The sequence below is a fragment of the Pholis gunnellus genome (genome assembly GCF_910591455.1).
Source record: "Pholis gunnellus genome assembly, chromosome: 20".
In the NCBI taxonomy this organism is placed as follows: domain Eukaryota; kingdom Metazoa; phylum Chordata; class Actinopteri; order Perciformes; family Pholidae; genus Pholis; species Pholis gunnellus.
In genome coordinates, this window is record NC_136547.1 from 12,265,937 (window position 1) to 12,284,479 (window position 18,543).

At 44.8% G+C, this 18,543-nt stretch overlaps 2 protein-coding genes across 2 annotated transcripts in view; one reads left to right on the forward strand and one right to left on the reverse strand.

Moving 5' to 3' along the window:
- Positions 1–1,688: 1,688 nt before the first annotated feature.
- On the forward strand, positions 1,689–7,186 carry shisa2b (shisa family member 2b). The gene is made up of 2 exons (XM_079181711.1): positions 1,689–2,400; positions 6,526–7,186. The coding sequence occupies exons 1-2, from the start codon at positions 2,097–2,099 to the stop codon at positions 7,086–7,088; spliced, it is 867 nt and encodes a 288-aa protein (XP_079037837.1). The 5' UTR covers positions 1,689–2,096; the 3' UTR covers positions 7,089–7,186.
- Positions 7,187–9,444: 2,258 nt separating this feature from the next.
- Positions 9,445–18,543, reverse strand: part of atp8a2 (ATPase phospholipid transporting 8A2) — a gene marked incomplete at its 5' end in the record, with an annotated part of 36,677 nt that continues 27,578 nt past the window's right edge. The window contains 6 exons of the mRNA XM_079181150.1: positions 9,445–10,908; positions 11,413–11,504; positions 14,541–14,645; positions 14,845–14,933; positions 16,746–16,853; positions 18,246–18,302. Of these exons, the coding sequence (XP_079037276.1) occupies positions 10,814–10,908; positions 11,413–11,504; positions 14,541–14,645; positions 14,845–14,933; positions 16,746–16,853; positions 18,246–18,302 (546 nt within the window). The 3' untranslated portion in view covers positions 9,445–10,813. The remainder of the gene's footprint in view (positions 10,909–11,412; positions 11,505–14,540; positions 14,646–14,844; positions 14,934–16,745; positions 16,854–18,245; positions 18,303–18,543) is intronic.

Below are 18,543 nucleotides of genomic sequence, written 5' to 3' on the forward strand. Positions count from 1 at the left end.
ACTTCCTGTGCTGTTACTAACGCTTCAGAGTGGAGCATCATGGGAAATGAAGTATTGGCGAGCAAGGATCGTTCAGCGGTGGAAAACAAAAGTATACATTATACAGCAAGATAGTTAATGTTATGCCGTCAAGATTATATAATGTAATAATTATTACTGATGTACATCGTTTGAAGCTGTATTTAATGTTGTAGCTAGCTTGTTGAGTGGGAGCTAACTGCTTTAAGGCTATAAGCTGCTGGGTAGTGTAGTTCACAGTGGTGGAAGAAGTGGTCAGATAGTTAGCTGTAAGCAGCAGTACCACAGTATAAAAATAGACTGTTACAAGCAAAAGTCCTGCATTCAGACGTTTAATGGGCAAGATACTATATGTTATTATTATTTTAGAGATGAATTGCCATTTAACTGTAAAGCAGCTCATGCCAATTGCAGCTCTCTGGGGTGGAGGTGATTTTAAGAACCTGTTTTTATGCACATTTCCTAACCCTCAAGTACAAGGAACTTAAAAATATGTGAGTAAATATAGGCTACATATTTATTTTTCACAACCACTCATAATAATTTACCAGCATCATGTTCAAAAAGGTCATACAAATGTAAATATAGTAAATAATATATCTGCCTCCAAAATGTGGTGCAGCAAAATTATTTAGTACAACTGATGGGAATACTCAAGTAAAGTAGGAGTTTCTACACTAACGTGTATCTAGTGATGTTGCCAGTTGTTTGCAAAGGAGCAAAAATCTGGCAACGCCACTAGATGGCATTGGCACCATGTGCGTAAATGCTGGTGAACGCTGGTGATGGCAGAGGAGGGATGCTTGCAGGCGCAGAGTCAAACTGATAAACTCTCAGATGTTTTTCACCAGGCGACAACCAAGCTCAGCCCGGAAAAGTTTAACTGAACTTTGGTGCAATTGCTCCAAGCAAATATCTGATGTGTAATGGTGGGAGAAGCTGCGTCAAGTCAGCAATAATATTCAACCAGAAATAACGTAGCCTGCTTTCAAAATAAAAGCATGTTTTAGTTTAAAAAGAGAAATGAGGAGGGCTTGCATTGACAGTGACAAATGAAAGTGGTTGACAGCAAATATATTCATAATTGATAACTAATGTAGCCAATCAAATGTCTCTGAAGTAGATCTGGAAGAACAAAAGATAAAGTTGAAAATTCATAAAGCTGGCAAAACAATTGAGGTCTGTAAGATACTAGAAACATATCAAATGTTTCATACTATACATTATATGAATTGCTTCTTTTAATTATCCTCTAATTCCACTTTATTGGAACACTTTATTTAAAAGAACTCCATAAAGTTTCAACTTGCACATGTCATTCTAGTTAGACTTTTATTTTAACATTTACAATCGGAAGTTGTGTTTTACTTTTTGCCTCTTGACCAACTTGGTTTTTATTGCTCGATTAAGAGGTTTTGTATTTGCGTCTGACTTTTTACACGCCCATTCACTCTGACTCAAAGTTGGATAGACTCAGCGCGCTTTAGTTCAATCGGGTTACACGGACCCAGACTTGGCTGACTGAGTTCTGACGCCTAACAATGCAGACCAAGCTACAAAAGTTTGAAATCTTATCTTTGCGCAGGGGGCTGGCTGTGAGTGGTCTCAGGAGTGACAGCAGCATGGATCAGGCTACAAGTGTTGGTTTCTCTGCATCCCTGTGGAAAGTCATTTGAAGAGTCCGGAGACATGAACAACCTCGCTGTGGTACCAGAGGAGACAATTCAGTCTTTCCATACTGGATTTTAGCAAGAGCTCTGAAGGTTTACAAATGGAGAATTATTGTTAGAAATTTCATTTCAATAGCAAACCTCTTTGTGTTTTGTTTTCTACAACTCTTGGATAACCACCCACACTGTGGAGTCACTTTTGGAGACGTTGGATCTGAATTACGCACGGGATTCCTCAAACAAATGACAGCTTCTAAGTGGTTTATTGCTCCCCCACTTCATCCCCTCAGCTCCCCGAATCGCACCGATCCACCTTATCACTCTCCACACCAGGTTGGACGCGGGGAGTGAAAGCCTCTCTGTCTCTTTCAGTGCGCCAGCGTGCTGCCGCGGGCCACCTGGCCGAGGATGTGGGGAGGAGGTTTCCCGATGTCCGTCACCGCGATTGTGACTCTACTCCTGGTTATTATCGACGTGAAAGCCAGTGGGGAGTATTGCCACGGCTGGCACGACTCCCAGGGCGCGTGGAAGGAAGGCTTCCAGTGTCCGGAGAAGATCGACGCAGACGACGCGATCATCTGCTGCGGGAAATGCGAGCTGCGCTACTGCTGCTCCAGCACCGAGGCCCGGCTGGATCAAGGGAGCTGCGATAACGACCGGCAGGCCAAGGAGCCCGGGACAGAGAGCAAGGACAACAAGGACTCCGGTGCAGGTATTAACTTCTACTGTTACAGCAACTTCCTCCACACGTGTGTTGATACTCAGTTATCACCAGTATACATAGTAACACTTGTGAATAGCAGTTAAAACAACAATACAACACGGCTGAATCTTCGTTTTTGGTTTATTCCAATTAATGTAATTGAAAGTGACTCATAAATTAATACAAATATGTTGATCCCCGTGCCCCAAGGGGTGCATGCACAGCATGTCTTAAATTTTATATTGTAAATTGCAGACCTATTACACGGTTCGGTTTCCCCTCATAAACCCAACAGTCCCACGGTATCTCCCTTTTAAAAGGCTCATCTGCTGCCTGTCCCGGTTGGCAACGACAGCTGCACAGGAGACAGCAGCAGACTCCTAAAAAAAAAAAAAAAAACAGTTAACTGCACTCACAAATGGCAAACGGTGCCATGCTGCACTTATAAATAGCTGTGTTTGTTCTGGCCAGTACGAGAGGGACCGCGGGCTCAAATCATGCTGTCCCCACGGGGATCAAGTTTGGACTTGACCGGATCTTGGATAGTGGCTCACCAAAGGCGATGACAGCTCTGCTCCTAAAAAAAATAAAACACCACACACACACACACACACACACACACACACACACACACACACACACACACACACACACACACAAATCGCGTTATGTATCATTTCCTGCCAGGCTCGTGTCCCTCTCCTCCTGTAAGCCCCCACTGTAGTCTCTCTGGTGTCTGTGCTCTTTCAGGGGATTCTCACTTAGAGCTGCTTAAAACGAGACGCTCACACACACACACACACACACACACACACACACACACATGTGTAAACTGTATTTAAGAGAGGCATCATTACCAAACTAAGGGCAAATTATAACCCATAATGTCAAATGCACATAGTGGATTAGGTAACAATACATCTTCTTTCTCCACAATGGCTCCCCATTCATCATTGCTTACATTCCCATAGATTAATTTACCATAAAGCCTCTTGAAGCTGCTTCATATCTTTAATAAACGATCAACAAGTCGATAACAGCACTCAGGAAAGTAGAGCAAATATTGGACATCAGAGAGAAAGGCAACACAGGCTTACTTCATGTTTCCCTGGAGGATATTATGCTCTCTTTTGGACCTCTAGCTATAATCTGTCATTTGCTAAAACAATCATGCCTTATCACTGCAGGAAGAGGTATGCATTTCATCCAGTGTCCTGCAGCCAAAATAACTTAAAGAATAAAAGCAGCTTTTTTCCTCACTAGGAAAAGGGGAAGGCCTAGTTCACTTAGTGTATTTCCTTCATTTTTCATCTGTTTGCAGCCTATTAATCATCCGTGAAAGAAACACACTGTGTTGTCAATGGATAACAGGCAGGAAATTATTAATGTGCTCAACATGAAGGAACATATGGTATTTAGGAACAGGAGAAATCCTGTGGGAGAGACGAGGGAGAGTCCAGCCAGCACAGCAACACAGATTGTGCCCAAAACAAGAGCTTAAGAGAGAGAGAGAGGAGGGGGGGGGGGGGGGGGGGGGGGGGCTGAGCTAACTGCAGCAACAGGTGTGGGGGAGTGACAGGGAACAATAAGGGGTTCAACCACCATGTGCACAAAATGAGAACATCACACCGTAGCAAGTGGTAAAGAAATAAAGTCCTCTGTAAAAAAAAAAAAAAATGTACAGACAGTTAAAACATAAATTCAACAAAACAGTTCTCCAGATGCAGTATGTGCAAGCTCAGCAGTGGAAACAACTAAGTACATGTACTCAAGTGCTCTACTTGAGTACAATTTTGAGGTACTTGTACTTTCTATTTTATGCTACTTTTGACTTTTACTTGACTACAACTCAGAGGGAAATGTACCTTTTACTCCACTACATTTACTTGACAGCTGTAGTTATGCCTTAAGATTTTATATAAACATGTATTAGCTTATAAAGTACGATACACTATTACATATTAAACCAGTGGGTCCAGTGTCACATTTCAGATGTCTATGAGCTGTTAGCAGTTCCTCAAAGAGAGCTAATTACATTTAAATAACCGCGTGAAGCTCAATAGAGGAAAGGTTTTCCAACATTTCATAGAAAAACATAGATTAAAAGTAAAAAAAAAATCTGGACAAATTTGTCCAGCAAAGTTTATTTTTTAACCAGATTCTATTGATGGTTGGTCAAATGTTTGATTGATTTCCATTAAGTTCAACATTAACATTAACGTTATACCTGCTAAACATCCGCCACTTAGCATTGCTATTATGAGCATGTTAGCATTTAGCTCAAAGCAACATTGTACCTCTAAGTACACAGCCTCAGGGCTGCCAACAGGCAACATCCCTATGACAACATCCATAATGAGTTTGTTTACTTTTCATACTTCTAGAAAATTGTACTTTTGAAATGAAGTATTTTTTTTAGATTTGCTGTATCGGTATTTTTTACTTGCACACAGATCTGAGTACTTCTTCACTGCGGCCTGTTTGCTGAACTTTAAGTGCTGTTTTCCCCTCATCCTCTCTGATTTACAGTTTTGGAAAGGAGCTCTGCAGTTGAAAGTAGAAGTGAAGTAAAACAAGACAAGCAATTCTGCAATTACTAATCCTCATCAGAACAGGAAAAGGGGAGTGAAAGCAGAGATGTTGAGGTGCAGGCCTTATAAGTGCAGGAAAAGTGGGCAGTCCCTGGGACATTTCTGTGCTCGTAACTTATATATGTGTTGCCATAACAGAGTTCCTGTTAAAACCTGTTTACTGGAAGGTGCGTAGCTGTGAGGTACATTAGCCTCTGAAGTCGACACCACTTCTTGTCAAAGGGAGATGGGTCAAGGTCCTCGTTTTGTTTCATGTAGTCCTCTTTCGCTGCTGGCCTGTGTCTTTTTGTCACCCGGTCTTACCGCCTCAGTTGATGAATGTCCCCTAGCTTAACACGTTTCCTGCAGTAATCCGTTTAATACCCTGCTACTTTTGATGAGCATTTAGAAAAAAAGTTTCTCAAGGCCGTATGGATGTATTTCAAAGAGACAAAAGGAAACTGGAGCCGGGTTTCCACCTCTCTCTCTCTTTGGCATACAGTTGCACCTCATAACACATGGGCACATTCAGAGGAGGAAATAACTACACCCTGTGGGAACAATAAAACACAACCGATCACTTATATTGTAACATGGTCTTTATTGTGTTTGCAAGGTGTTTGTGCGAGTGGGCATGGGAAATGAACAAGAGAGAAAAAAGCACCTCAGAAGTGACCTCATCTCGCCGGTCACCCCGTTTCTGCCAAAAACATTCACTCCGTGCCGTCGCTTTTTCGCGCCAAAAGGTGAAATTGGAAAACAAAGAACGCTGTTGTTTCTTTTTAAGTTATTGTTGATCATGCTTCAAAGTTGCTGTTGGAGCTTCTCCTGCTCACTTAGCACATTTACAGAAACGGGAACTGAGATCTTAACAGATAAAAATGTCAAGATTTCGTTTTTTGACCTGTTTTAATAATGCTTTTAGTATTTGACCCAACAAATCAGAATGACTGGTGGGATTGTGAGAGTTACACAAGTACTTTCTTGTGAGTCTGATTTGCTGTTTTCAACAAAAAAGGAAGAGGTCAGTGAGAAGAAATTGGCTTACTCATTTGATTTAAAGGGCTGAATGAGCTCCCATTCAGCTACATTAAATCAGTCGACTTTAATACCCTTCTTTAAGCACAAGCCAAGTACTGCAGTTCAACTTCAGTAACTTAAAAGGGTTGGTCATAAATAGCCGAAAAAAACGAAGGGTCACAAATATCTGCTAGCAGCCGAGCTTAAGAATGTCACCCACACACACACACACACACACAGGGTCGAGGAGGCTGGGGACACAGCAGGGTGCTGAGGATTAAAACAGATCAAAACAAAGTTAATAACTGCTAATGAGAGCCCGGGGCTCCCTGGGGACTCTCAGTCCCAGTGCACCTCTCATTCTTCTACCCAAACACTCCTCTCCGCTCAACCTTTTTGTTTCACTGCCTTACCCAATCGCCACTCGCGTGTGGGAGCTTTTACTGTGAGGTTGAAGTTTAATGTTCAACCTCGAAAGTCAATGTTTTGCCACAAAAGCAGATGTGATAGATGTGTTTTTTTTCCTCTCTCTCTCTCTCTGTAGTTCCCATCTATGTGCCGTTCCTGATCGTGGGCTCGGTGTTTGTAGCCTTCATCCTGGTGGGCTCTGTGGTCGCCGTGTGCTGCTGCCGCTGCCTCCGCCCCAAACAGGAACTGTCCTCAGGAGGTGCGACAGGAGGCGGGCCGGGCAGTGGCCGCCTCTTGGAGACCATCCCCATGATGGCCAGCGTGGGGACCTCCAGGGGTTCATCGTCACGCCAGTCCAGTACAGCCACCTCGTCCAGCTCCTCTGCCCCGCCCGCTGCACCCCGCCCCGCTCCCGCTGTCCTCATGCGGGCCCAGGCCTCCTGCTGCCTGCCCCCCGACGCCAGCGTCTTCGTCAACATGCCCACTAACTTCTCCGTGCTCAACTGCCAGCAGGCCACGCAAATCATGCCTCACCAGGGACAGTTTCTTCACCCGCAGTACATCGGCTACGCCCACCCTGCCGCAGCCTTCATGGACCCCACTCAGGGAGGATACAGACCCCTCCAGTCCCCCTGCCCTCCTCCCACCGGTGGGTCCAGTGTCACCGGTGACCAGAAATACCCCGCAGTGACTGTATGATGAGGAGCCAACCTGCAGACCACTCTGCTACTTTTGTGAAGTTTAGACCGTGAGGGCTGCGCCAGAGACCTTAAGGGGACGCTGCCAGAGTGGAAAAATAAAAGGCAGGGAGTCAGACTCACATGAAGGACTCGTAAACCTGTTGCTGGCTGCAGGCCCTGCCTTGCTATTGTGTGTGCTGCGTGTCTGTTTAGTGTGTCATATGATCTCTTGGCGAGTTGGAATGAGCTAAGCTCAACCTCTGATGGACGCATAAACTATTTTCTGTCTTGATGCAAAGACAAAACTGCATATTGGAGGGTTGTACAGCCCAGATGGGCGATCGTGCACAGCTCCCTGCAGCTCAAACAAAGACTGTGCAGGCGTTTGTGTTTGCATGTATGTGTATGCGAGAGTGAGAAAAAGATTATTCGGCTTATTTGTGCCGGGGTGAGTGATGACTGGATGATTAATAGCAGTGAACTGTATGAAAAGTAGATATTCAAGCAAAAAAAAATTAAAAATTATGACCACATGCTGTTTATGCCATGTGCACATCTGCACTTGTGAATGGTTTATACAATACAGTATATGTTTGTTTGTGTTGGAAGTGTGAGGAAAGAAGGCATGTGAGAATGTATGTTTGTACTGTATGTGTGTGCGTTAGTGTGGAGGGATGTGGTTGTATGAGTGAACTGTGTGATGGGAAATGCAGGTGGTGTAATGTGAAAGGCAGTCGCAATCTCCCTGTAGACCATTTAAACTCTAATGAAGTGAACACAGGACATGGGCTGTGACGCTCCACCCTACCATACAACCCCCCCCCCCCTCCTGCCACCCAAAAAGAAAAAATAATCCCCAACTGCCCTGAGCGGAAACACACACACACGCACGCACACACAGAACCCCAAAAATGTTAAATATTCATGCAAGGCTGGCAGTTAATGTACCCGTGAAGTGTGTGTGTGAGACAGGGAAAGAGTGAGACGCAGTTCTTTGAAGATTACAGAGTTAATTATACAGCGAAAACTGCCCCCTTCACTTCTCCCCTCTGAGAGAGGTGTGTGTGTGTGTGTGTGTTTGTGTGTTTAACACTACCACAGTTCAGTGCGTTAGAGGGCACGGGCAGCTCCAGGGCAGCTTTGACCCATTATTTCCCCACTTAAGAACAGAAGAGAAATGGGGGTTGCTTGTTAATCTAAGAAACAAAAGTCTCAAAAGTGTTTCCCCTGTGTACTGTTGTGCAGCAGGGTCACTGGTATCTCTGTAACATGCAACTTGAGGAATGTGCTGCTCCACTGAGCGCGCAGCCTGAGAAGTCCCAAAGTACTGAAACTGGCATGTTTGTGTGTACCTCGCCTGTACGCCGAGCCCGACGTCTGTAAGATACAATAGGCAGCCTGCGTGTGACAAGATAATCTGTAAAATCATGTATGAAATTGGTCCAATTGGATGCAGGAAGTGACGTATTTCCCATGAATTCTAAAAAAAATAAACAACTTTTACACAGAAATGATTGTGTAGAGAGCTTATGTGTTCTGGTGTTTCATCACCTACTGTCATAAACAAGCAATGCTTTGTTGCCATTGACCCTCTGGATGAGTGAGATTTACATACACACACACACACACTTGGAAACAAATCAGTTAGGTGAATGAGTTTGTCTCACATTGTTAAGTCCCTTGAAACACAAACACACTGATAGTTAAGCTATTAGAAACACTAATTACACACATTCACAGACAGCTTTACCACCCACAGTGGACAGACCAAATGACTGTCACCTCACCCGACTCACAGGGGGGGGGGGGGGGGGGGGGGGACAATAAACCACAACAATGGTCGGTTTAAAACTATAACGATGTGGAGGTGTTGTTTTGGCCGGCTCCTCCAGGAACTACAGTAATGTGGAAAGCGATGCGAGCTGTTGGGGAGTTGAGAAGCATAAATGGCTCTCTGGCTCTGGCCCCGCTCGATGGATTCTCCATACTGGAGCAGCTGTAGTCGGTTTGGGCTGGGCCACATCCAGGAAGGTGGGCGGGAACGGGACCTCCAGTTGAGACCTCCACCGTCCAGGGGCTGGGAGGAGGGGGAGGGGGGGGGGGAAGTAATCCTTTAATGGTCTGTCTACACTGACTGTCCTGAGCTTTAAGAGGGAGAGTGGGACGGGTTTGATTCTGGTAATGTATGAAATCATATGCATGTACAAATCATTACCTTTTTGATCCATTTTAAGCAGACTGTAGCTACAGTTTGACAAACAAAGAAAAGCACTTACAGTCAAGAGTCAGAGACATTCAGTCAAGCCATGGATTGATTAGATTTAATGATTAGGACTCGGATGGACAACTCCCCCCTCCTCTCCCACCCCTTCAGTCTTGCATTCCTGACCCTGTGTCTTTAACAGTCACACACACAGACAATGGACTCTACATTCAGACAAACCCCAGAGTCAGAGAAACACATGATCCAGGAGAGTGTCTCAATCAGATCCCTTCTGTTTGGATGCCTATTAGCACTAGTTCAAGTAAAATATTCCCTCCGAGACATGTCTCCACATACGAGTACAAAAACAGGCATTAATGAAAAGAGGAACAAATTATATAAACACATACACGTTAACTTTAATAATAAAAAAAAAGAAAGAAACAGTCCAAGAAAACTGACGGAGGAAGCTCTAATGCCAGGCTCGCTGCTTCTGTGTCAGCTGACGATGCTCGTCAGGCGGCATCGGGAATCACAGGAGCGGTCACAAACAACAGGAAACAGAGTGGATTATTAAAAACTGGCCAAGACAAGGTGATGCGCTATAGAGGAGGAGAGACGTGGTAGGCTGCAGAGCGGCTAGGGAGACAGGAAGGAAGAAATGAAGGTACAAGGAGAGACAAGCAAGAGGACGTCCCCAGTGTGGTAGGAGGGGACGCAGCAGGGCGGTGGTCCGGTTTGGCATGAGCGTTCTGCCTCAGGGGGCATCTCTGTGGTGTTTGGCAGTGAGGCTCGGTGCTGCGATGGGACGGGGGGAGGGCTGTAGCTGGGGTTCAGAGCTCCGGCGGTCCTCGGTCTTTGCTTCTCTCTCTCTCTCTCTCTCGCTCTCTCTCTCCTTCCCTTTTTAAGGAATTCATCAGTGCGTGTGTGTGTGTGTTTATTTTGACGTCCCCTCCCATCCCGCGTCGGCATGTGATGACAGACGAGCTAAACCCACCTCACGAAGGGAGATGAGAGAGAACCGTGGAAGCAAACACACACGCGCGGGGCCGACACACACACACATGCACACAAACACAGGAGCGCCAATGCGTGCAGACGTACATGCACAGGCAGATACAGACGCACGGGAATGCACACACACACACACACGGTTAAACACACAGTGGCATGAAGCAAACCCAGTCTGTGGGGGTATACAGATAAGAGCAGCCAGTCTCTGAGTTTGACTTGTCATGTCTGTGCGTGGATAGGATTGCTCATGCCTGTGCAGCTTATGCGAGTTTGAAGAATGTTTTATTTTTTTTTTGCCCCCATAAAGTCGGCCTGGTCCCTTCTCTCAAGTGAATCCTCAATGCTCCAGCGACGGCCTCCACGCCTGACCGTGACACCCTCCTCCGGCGAGGGGGTCAGGTCACAGTTCCATTAAGGCCACAGCAGGGGGTCGGATCACCCGGTGTGAGGGTGTCGCATAAGTCTGTCTCCGCTGTCACCTTGATGACCGCTGCTACGGTGAGCCAAAGCCTTGGTCAGGGGTGGCGCTAGATGCTGGGGCGTTGGCGGGTGGTGTCGTAAGAGCGCACTACCTGGGATTGAGACACGACACCGTCCTCCTCTTGAGAGAAGGCATAGCCATCTGCAGGGAGGAGGGAGGAACATGTACACATGAACATTGGACTCCTGGATGACGAATTGCAGTGCAGTACAACACTTTACCTCAGTTTTTGATAAGTACTTTAAGTGCAGACAAACCACTGCCTCAAAAATTACTAGACAGTTTAATTGGATTTCATAAATGTGGTTTTCATTACAGGACTGTTATATTGGAACGCTTAACTCTGTGTGTGTGTGTGTTTGACACCCTTAATAAATCCATAAGCAGACAAACTGCAAATAAGTAGTAAACGAAGCTCAACACACGGTTTTCTCCTCTTCGTCTAAATCCTTAGTTCACATTGGCAGAATATGTATTGAGCAATAAACGCAATACAATATGCATTGCGAAGCTACATCTGTGTTTTTAAGACTATCCCGTGTAATGGCTGAATCCCAATGCTCTCTGTTAAGGCCTGCATTAAAGCAGGACTTTGATAACGTTACAGGATGTGTAGAGTTGAGTAGAGATGGAATGGACACTCACGTGACACAGTCTGCTGCACCGAGTTCGAGCGTCCCACGCTTGAAGGCGTCTTCTTAAAGACTCTTGTCAGCAGATGGGCCCGTTCGTTTAGACTTCAGAGAAAGCAAAGAAGGATGAGTTACTCCACAGTGGCGGCTCATAACCTCTTGATAATAAGAGTATATAGAATATTAATTAAAGAGACTCTCCAATACGTACACTACTGCACAAAACCATTACTAGCTACTGGGATTGTATTTTTAAATTAGTGTCCATATTTCACCAATTTGCTTTCAGTTATGAGCAGTGGCAGGTTTAGCTGCTTTATGAGACTACCCACAGATTTACGGCAGCAGGATGATTAAAGTCCTTTTTAAACCTTCAACTGTCGGAAGGATAGAAGGCAAAAAGTACATTTCTCCTTCATAGATGAACACAGAAACTCACAGATCAATGAACAAACTCAATATAAGTGGATTAAAAACCAGAAAGTTGGTCTGAAGTGGATTAGAAACTGACTTTTTCTGACGTGCAATTCTAACCGACAGAAAGTCATACCATGGCTGCAAGGTAACAGGACATCCACAGTAAACTATTCCTCAGCCCCCCCCCCCACTCCACTCCACTCCTCTCCTCTCCTTCTCCCCCTTTCCGAGAAGAAGACTGGCTCCTCTGTTCAGAGACCACACACCGTCATGGCTCCTCTCCTCCTGTGACCAAAAATAACTAAGCCCTTTCCAGATATTGCACTCAAATGCAGGCGCAAACGCTTATTCAGTCGATACCTCTCTCGACGCTGATCGACATCATTACAGCCATTAAAAGGCACTGGAAGTAAAAGCAACGGCACCAGCATCACCGATTGCCCCGTCAATAAGTCACTTTTTGCCAATTTTATTTGAAAGAATACGTTTTCTACATTTATCTGCCAATGGGGTGTTAAATTCACACATGCAGGGTTTCTCTGGCACTTGTGATGATCAACGGAGTACTTATGGAGAAGAGCCAGCCTCCCCAAGGTTGAGATCTGGATCAGGCAGTTAGGAAACTCTTAATACTGAATGGGACTGTTGGGAACCTTCACTACAGTGTTTGTCAAAAAGAAGAAGAAATAAAACTGAGGGGCTCTGAAGTTGCTCAATAGGTTTTTGGCCGATAGAACGATCCGTGTTAGATAGATGACCGTGCTGAGTGAATGATAAAAGACAATGGTGGCTGGAGAAATACATGAAAGGCTCATGCATAGAGTTGTCTTTGTGTAATGTTTCTTTTTGGTTATCCTCTGATTCATAAAGATGAGCTTCGTTTGAACTCTTCTCTCCTGACGCTCCTGTACTCTACCTTTCCCATGCCTACCCCAGGACCTACAAACACAGATGTGCTCTTTTCCACTTTGCTCCATTGCCTCCCTGTGCACCGCTACTTTGACTTTACTTTTCTTATTCTAGATGGAGAGCGGCCCAAGGACCCAGGCCTGCTTTCCTGGGTTTAAAGCCGGGTCAGTCCAGGACGGGGTTTACGAGTAGGGCTTAGGAGGAGCAGTCGAAAACGTAAATCAGAGAAACGCTCTGAGAAAGCAGCTCGTCTTGGTGACTCGCTCACATCTGACTCTTTAGTACAGTTCATTATATTAGCAGAATATCAAACAACTCTTGGCAATCCTTACTAGCAAACAATGGTGGAAGAAGTACTCGGATCTTTGAAATAAAAGTATTAATTTAACTGTGCAAAAATACTCTGTTACAAGTAAGTTTTGCATTCAAAAATGTACTTAACATAAAGTAAAAAGTATTACAGCAAAATAATAAGTAAAAGCTCTCATTATGCACAATCGACCCTTTCAGAATGTAAAATTATTATATATATTGAAGTATTTGATAGTAATTACTGATATATACATATGTGCTGTATTTTAATGTTGTAACCAAATGGTTAATTTGAACTACTTTATATATGCTGTTGGGTAGTTGTTTAGTTTATTTATTGTATTTTAGACTATTATATCAGACATCTGAACCTGCAAGTTAACTTAAGATTGTACTTTAGTTAATGTAGTTTGCTACTGATAGCAAATCCTGTGTTAATAATGTAGCTATAACTTAGACAAATGTCCCCAAAAAGTAAACAAATCATTTCTACCACAGCTCTAGTGACACCACACCACTAAATCACAGAGAGAACTACAGATAGAATCAGAAAACACACCAGGTCTGTACAGCAATTCATATTGATCCACCTATGAAGCAATCCACAGAGGGAGGAATGGACATAGGGAGAGAAATCAAATTTAAAAATGATTTAGAGGACAGGGGGGGAAGTGAGTGATTCAAAGCTAAACAGAGAGAGAGAGGTGTGAAGTCAGTTAATGGAAAACAAGCGGAGGTCACTCCAAAGCAGCCTGCAGTGGGGCACACAGGTCAGTGAGGTCACAGTTCACACAGTTTGACAGTGCAAACCCAGAAACTACCTCTGTGAGCGTGTGACAGCTCTGGCTCTACGGGACCTCAGCCGGGGCTTCGGCCCTGTGGGCGGGGCCACCGGGGAGTATAAGAAAGGCCATTTATTTTCACACAGACAGAAACATACACTCCATAGCCACTTTATTACAGACACCTATACAATCTAATGCAACCCAATATAACACACTCTCCCTTTACGAAGATCAGAATGACTTTCGGAGATTTAATTCAACTATATGTTTATTATTGAGGTCGTAATTCGTGGCGATGTACTGGACTGTGTTATATAGTTTGTTAACGGGTTGAGCAAAACATTAAAAACCACCTCTGAATAAAAAGACGTCCAGCTCAACACGTCTGCAAATAACAACCTCAATAACAAACATTTAAATGAATACCTCTCTGACAGTGTCAATCAAAAAGCTTAAATTGCATTACATTTTACCAGTGAACCCAATAAGGTGGCCTCTGAGTATATTACAGCTGAATACTGAATCTGCACATGTACATAGAGTGCTAGTATATATAATAACGGATTATTCTTGTGTAAAATGATAAAAAAATTAAAGAAAAGTAACAAAATAATCGACAAAAGTCAATAGAATTAACTGATTGATGCGTGACACAAATACAACTGGATATAAATGTAGGTGAGAACCCATGATGCTTTGCAGCATACTGTATATATACCTGCGGCCGCTGGCATCCCGCAGTACAGCTGCCCCCGGGTCTACCGCCCGAGCCTCCAGCTCCTGCACCTCCTCCAGCAGAGACTTCCTCACAGTGCGCCGTGTGCTGCACAGCAGAAATAAGCTCATCAGACCCAGGCAGGAAAGTTTGAGTGTTTTACTTTGCAGACACATGTGATTCATAATATATAAGTGTGCGTAAGTGTTGACATAGACTCGATGTGGGTTATGTAAACGCCTCGGTTAAGTTAAATAGCCTCTGTATGGATTTCCCCATGTATTTATGTTAAATGTGTTCTACTTACGTGGCCCAGGCGAAGTCTTTGACTAAACACGCGGTAGGCACCAGGACCAGGCCCAGCCAGAAGTACCAGCACTGCATCACCTTGCCAGCCTGCAATGACAACACACAGGCTCCATTTATTTCGCTCATAAATGAATTCAAATTGAGTATTAAGTCATTTTTCTCCGCAACGAGCGCCGAGAAACACGTGTGGGGGGGGGAAAAGGCAGAGAGAAATGTGAGACAAAAGCACATTGAGAGCCATTCAAAAGCAGAGTTAGCAAGAGCTTTCCAAACAGTATCGACACCACAAACTGGATTTATCACAAGATTCCCACAGCCGAAACACAATGCTTCCATGGTAGAAATGATAGTGAGTAACCACAGACTTGTCCCTGCAGTCCAGCTGCAAACAGCCTTATTGACCTTTGACCCTCATCTTCAGCCTGTCTCCAGGGATCAATCATGCATCTAACCGCTGTCTCAGTTTGTCCGTCTGTCTGTCTGCAGGCCTGACTCCTACACATCTCTTCCACATGTGGCTCCCTCTAATCTCGCTCTTTCACAACTTCATTCATTATTAGCGACTGTATCTTCTGTTGCTTGTCCTCGCCTGTTATTTGCTCTCCGTTATTACCCAATATCTCCTCCTTTAGTTATCTGCAGGAGCTCTGTGCAGTTTCACATGCCCAAATCTTTTGTCTCTAGGCGTCGACGTTTAAGTCAACAGCCACAAACATTTCATGCGCCATAACGTACTTAACTTCAACTACTTTATTGCCCGTATCGCGTGTTTCCTGTATCCTGTGTTTTGATCCAGAAATACAGAGACAGTTTGGTTCCCGGAGGAAAAAAGAAACCGGGGAAAATGAATCGGACAACCGTGAGGAAAAATCCTCTGCAGCAGCTGGAATCACATCTAAGTCACAGACGATCCAACTGGACTCAAACATACTCTATGTCTTTCTGTGTGAGACAAACACAACTCATTTCAACAGCCCTGGACACGCATTATATCACATGGTCTTCATACACTGAGGATAGAAGAACGCTTAATGATTTTCTCTGCTTTTTTTCATATCCATAGAAACAGACTGCTGGTCTCAACCACCACTTTACAATCAACACAAATCAACACACAGAGCTGGACCCACATAGGGCATTAATTCCCACATGCAGAAACGTACGCACACAGTTACTCTCAGCAGAAATATACAGCTCTTTTCCATCCCCTGTCCCCAATGGACAGATGGAAATACAGATAGCAGGAGCAGGGGAAATAAGAGAGGTAATAGGGTAGTTAGGGGGGGACGGACGAGACGAGACGATGGCGGGTTGGGGGGGTGAGTGTCTCTGACCATTCCCCAGTTAGACCGAGCAGCTGCAGAGATATTTGACCGCATTCCTGATTTCTGACACAAATTGAATTAATGAGCTGTGGGGAGTTTAGACGGCCCCATTCCCTTCCCCTCCCCAAGACTCTCTACCCACTCAGTGGGGCACCTCAACTCCCCCCTCCCCCCCGCCAGATCCCCAAACTCTATGAGTCTCTCAATCAAGGAGTCCCCGTGTACACTCTCCTCATCCTCACCCACCCCCCTGGATCTTCATCACCACCAGCAGCCCACCCTTTTGAGTCAACACCTCCACAGAGAGCAGTAAAAAACTGGGGCTCGAGTGACACGCAGCAGGTGCAGGAAGCCTGGTGAGTGGGGCTGGCGAGGCATAAATCTCCCCAAGGGCTCCAGCAGTGCCCATGTGGAACACCCAAGAGGTGAGTCTCACAGGCGCCATGTATCGGCAACCAAGAACAAGGGCGGGGCAGGTGATGGAGGTTTGCAGACAAGAGATGTAGGAGGAGGGGCTATTTTGACCTCTCTGTTACTGAAATGAGTGACACGTGTTTCTGGAGAGGGGACTTGCCTGGCCCAGCATGTCGGGGGCGATGGGGATGGTGGGCCAGATTGCAGAGTAGACGGCGAAGAAGACCATCCAGAGGGCCATGCTTCCCCATACCGCCAGGTGGGAAAACTACAAGAGAGAGAGAGAGAGAGAGAGAGAGAGAGAGAGAGAGAGAGAGAGAGAGAGAGAGAGAGAGAGAGAGAGAGAGAGAGAGAGAGAGAGAGAGAGAGAGAGAGAGAGAGAGAGAGAGTGAGAAGAAGAAGAAGGAAGGCAAATAAAAAGGGGAGCCGATGGAGATTAAGAGATGGAGCAGAACGACAGCGTAAGGTCAAATAGTTTACATACAGCTCTTCCGAATATACACAACCTTTCCCTCACTCCTTCCCATATCTTCGTCCTGCTCTCTGTGATCCGCTGAAAGGGGACACTGTGTGAATTCCAGTGGGACCCTGCTTCATTACTGCCAGGCTGTTGTGTGGACAGCTGAACGGACAAAAGTGTCAGCGCCCTCCTGTTCATCCTGCCAATCTCTCGCTTTCTCTCTCTCTCTCTCTCTCTCTATCCAACAGCAGGAAGGAGCCAAATCTTATTGCCGTCACGGCCCTGAGCTGTCGTTCTCCTAGTCTACTTCCAGCTCTGCTAACTTTGTGTAGTCCAGAGTTTCATTGGGATTCCATGCTTGAAGTTAGCTAGCTAGAGCCGTGAGCGTGTGGCGTGTAGCAACTACGTTTTGGAAACGAGTGCCACGTATCTATATTTACCTTTAAAAAGATATTGTTTCTTTTAAATTAATAGCGGCAATGTCAAAACATAAGCTACCACGACATAGTGGTTGTCGCATTGCTGATGGGACGGCAGTGTAAAATTTACTTCAAAAGTCTATACAGCTCAACATTTGACAGTGTATAGATGAGTGTAAAAATATATTCCTCAAGACCTGAATAGGAAATTCTTTGGGAGGAATGGCGACATCTGGGCTCTCAGTTAACTATGTTAAATTAAATCTGTTTCACTCTTGTGTTTCTGTATTTACTCTTATAACAGATGGTAATCTCACTGTTTTCTGGTCTGTTTTTCTCCTTCGCTGCGGTAACGGCGTCCATTCCATCCTTGAATATCTCTTCAGGCATATGTAAAAGCTCTTGCAGCTGCTTCCCAGTAAATGCCTTTGATTGACTTGAATGGTTTCTTGAGTCTTAATGTATTAACATTTGGACAATTTGTTTTGGACAGCGAGTTTATTGTAAGTGGATAAGTTTGAAATAGTGAACAGGAGTCATGTGTGAGAGGGTTGGGTGGTGTTTAAAAAAAAAACCTCAAACCTCCACCACGACATCAAGGTACACCACATCTTTTCCCACGTCTATGCGGAATATGAAGCCTTTAGACCAGAATATATGAAAATCTCACACTGGAATCCTCACAGAGTGCCCCCCCCCCCCCCTCTTTATTTATTTATCAACGGTTGAGTAAATTACAGCACATGTGGTGTGGAGTATTGGAGAGTGTTAATGTTCTTACCTTGGTCCAAGCGGTGGTCTCCATTCCAGCTTTCAGACATACTGTAACTACCACATACTACACACACACACACACACACACACACAGGGCAGAGAGAGCAAAAAAAACAACAACAGAGAAACAGGATTAATTCACTGGTGACTGTGGAGATAATAAACATCAATGTTATACAGTAAATTAAGAAATGTCCATTTAAATACTCCGGACCCCCACAGCCCTGTGTAGTCTCCACACACACACACACACACACACACACACACACACACACACACACACAACACAACAAATAGAAACCACT

Excerpts from the sequence above, each read along its gene's own strand:
- shisa2b (XM_079181711.1), top strand. The coding sequence starts at position 2,097 with ATGTGGGGAGGAGGTTTCCCGATGTCCGTCACCGCGATTGTGACTCTA. Across the intron at positions 2,401-6,525 it reads CAACAAGGACTCCGGTGCAG|TTCCCATCTATGTGCCGTTC; the intron begins GTATTAACTTCT and ends CTCTCTCTGTAG.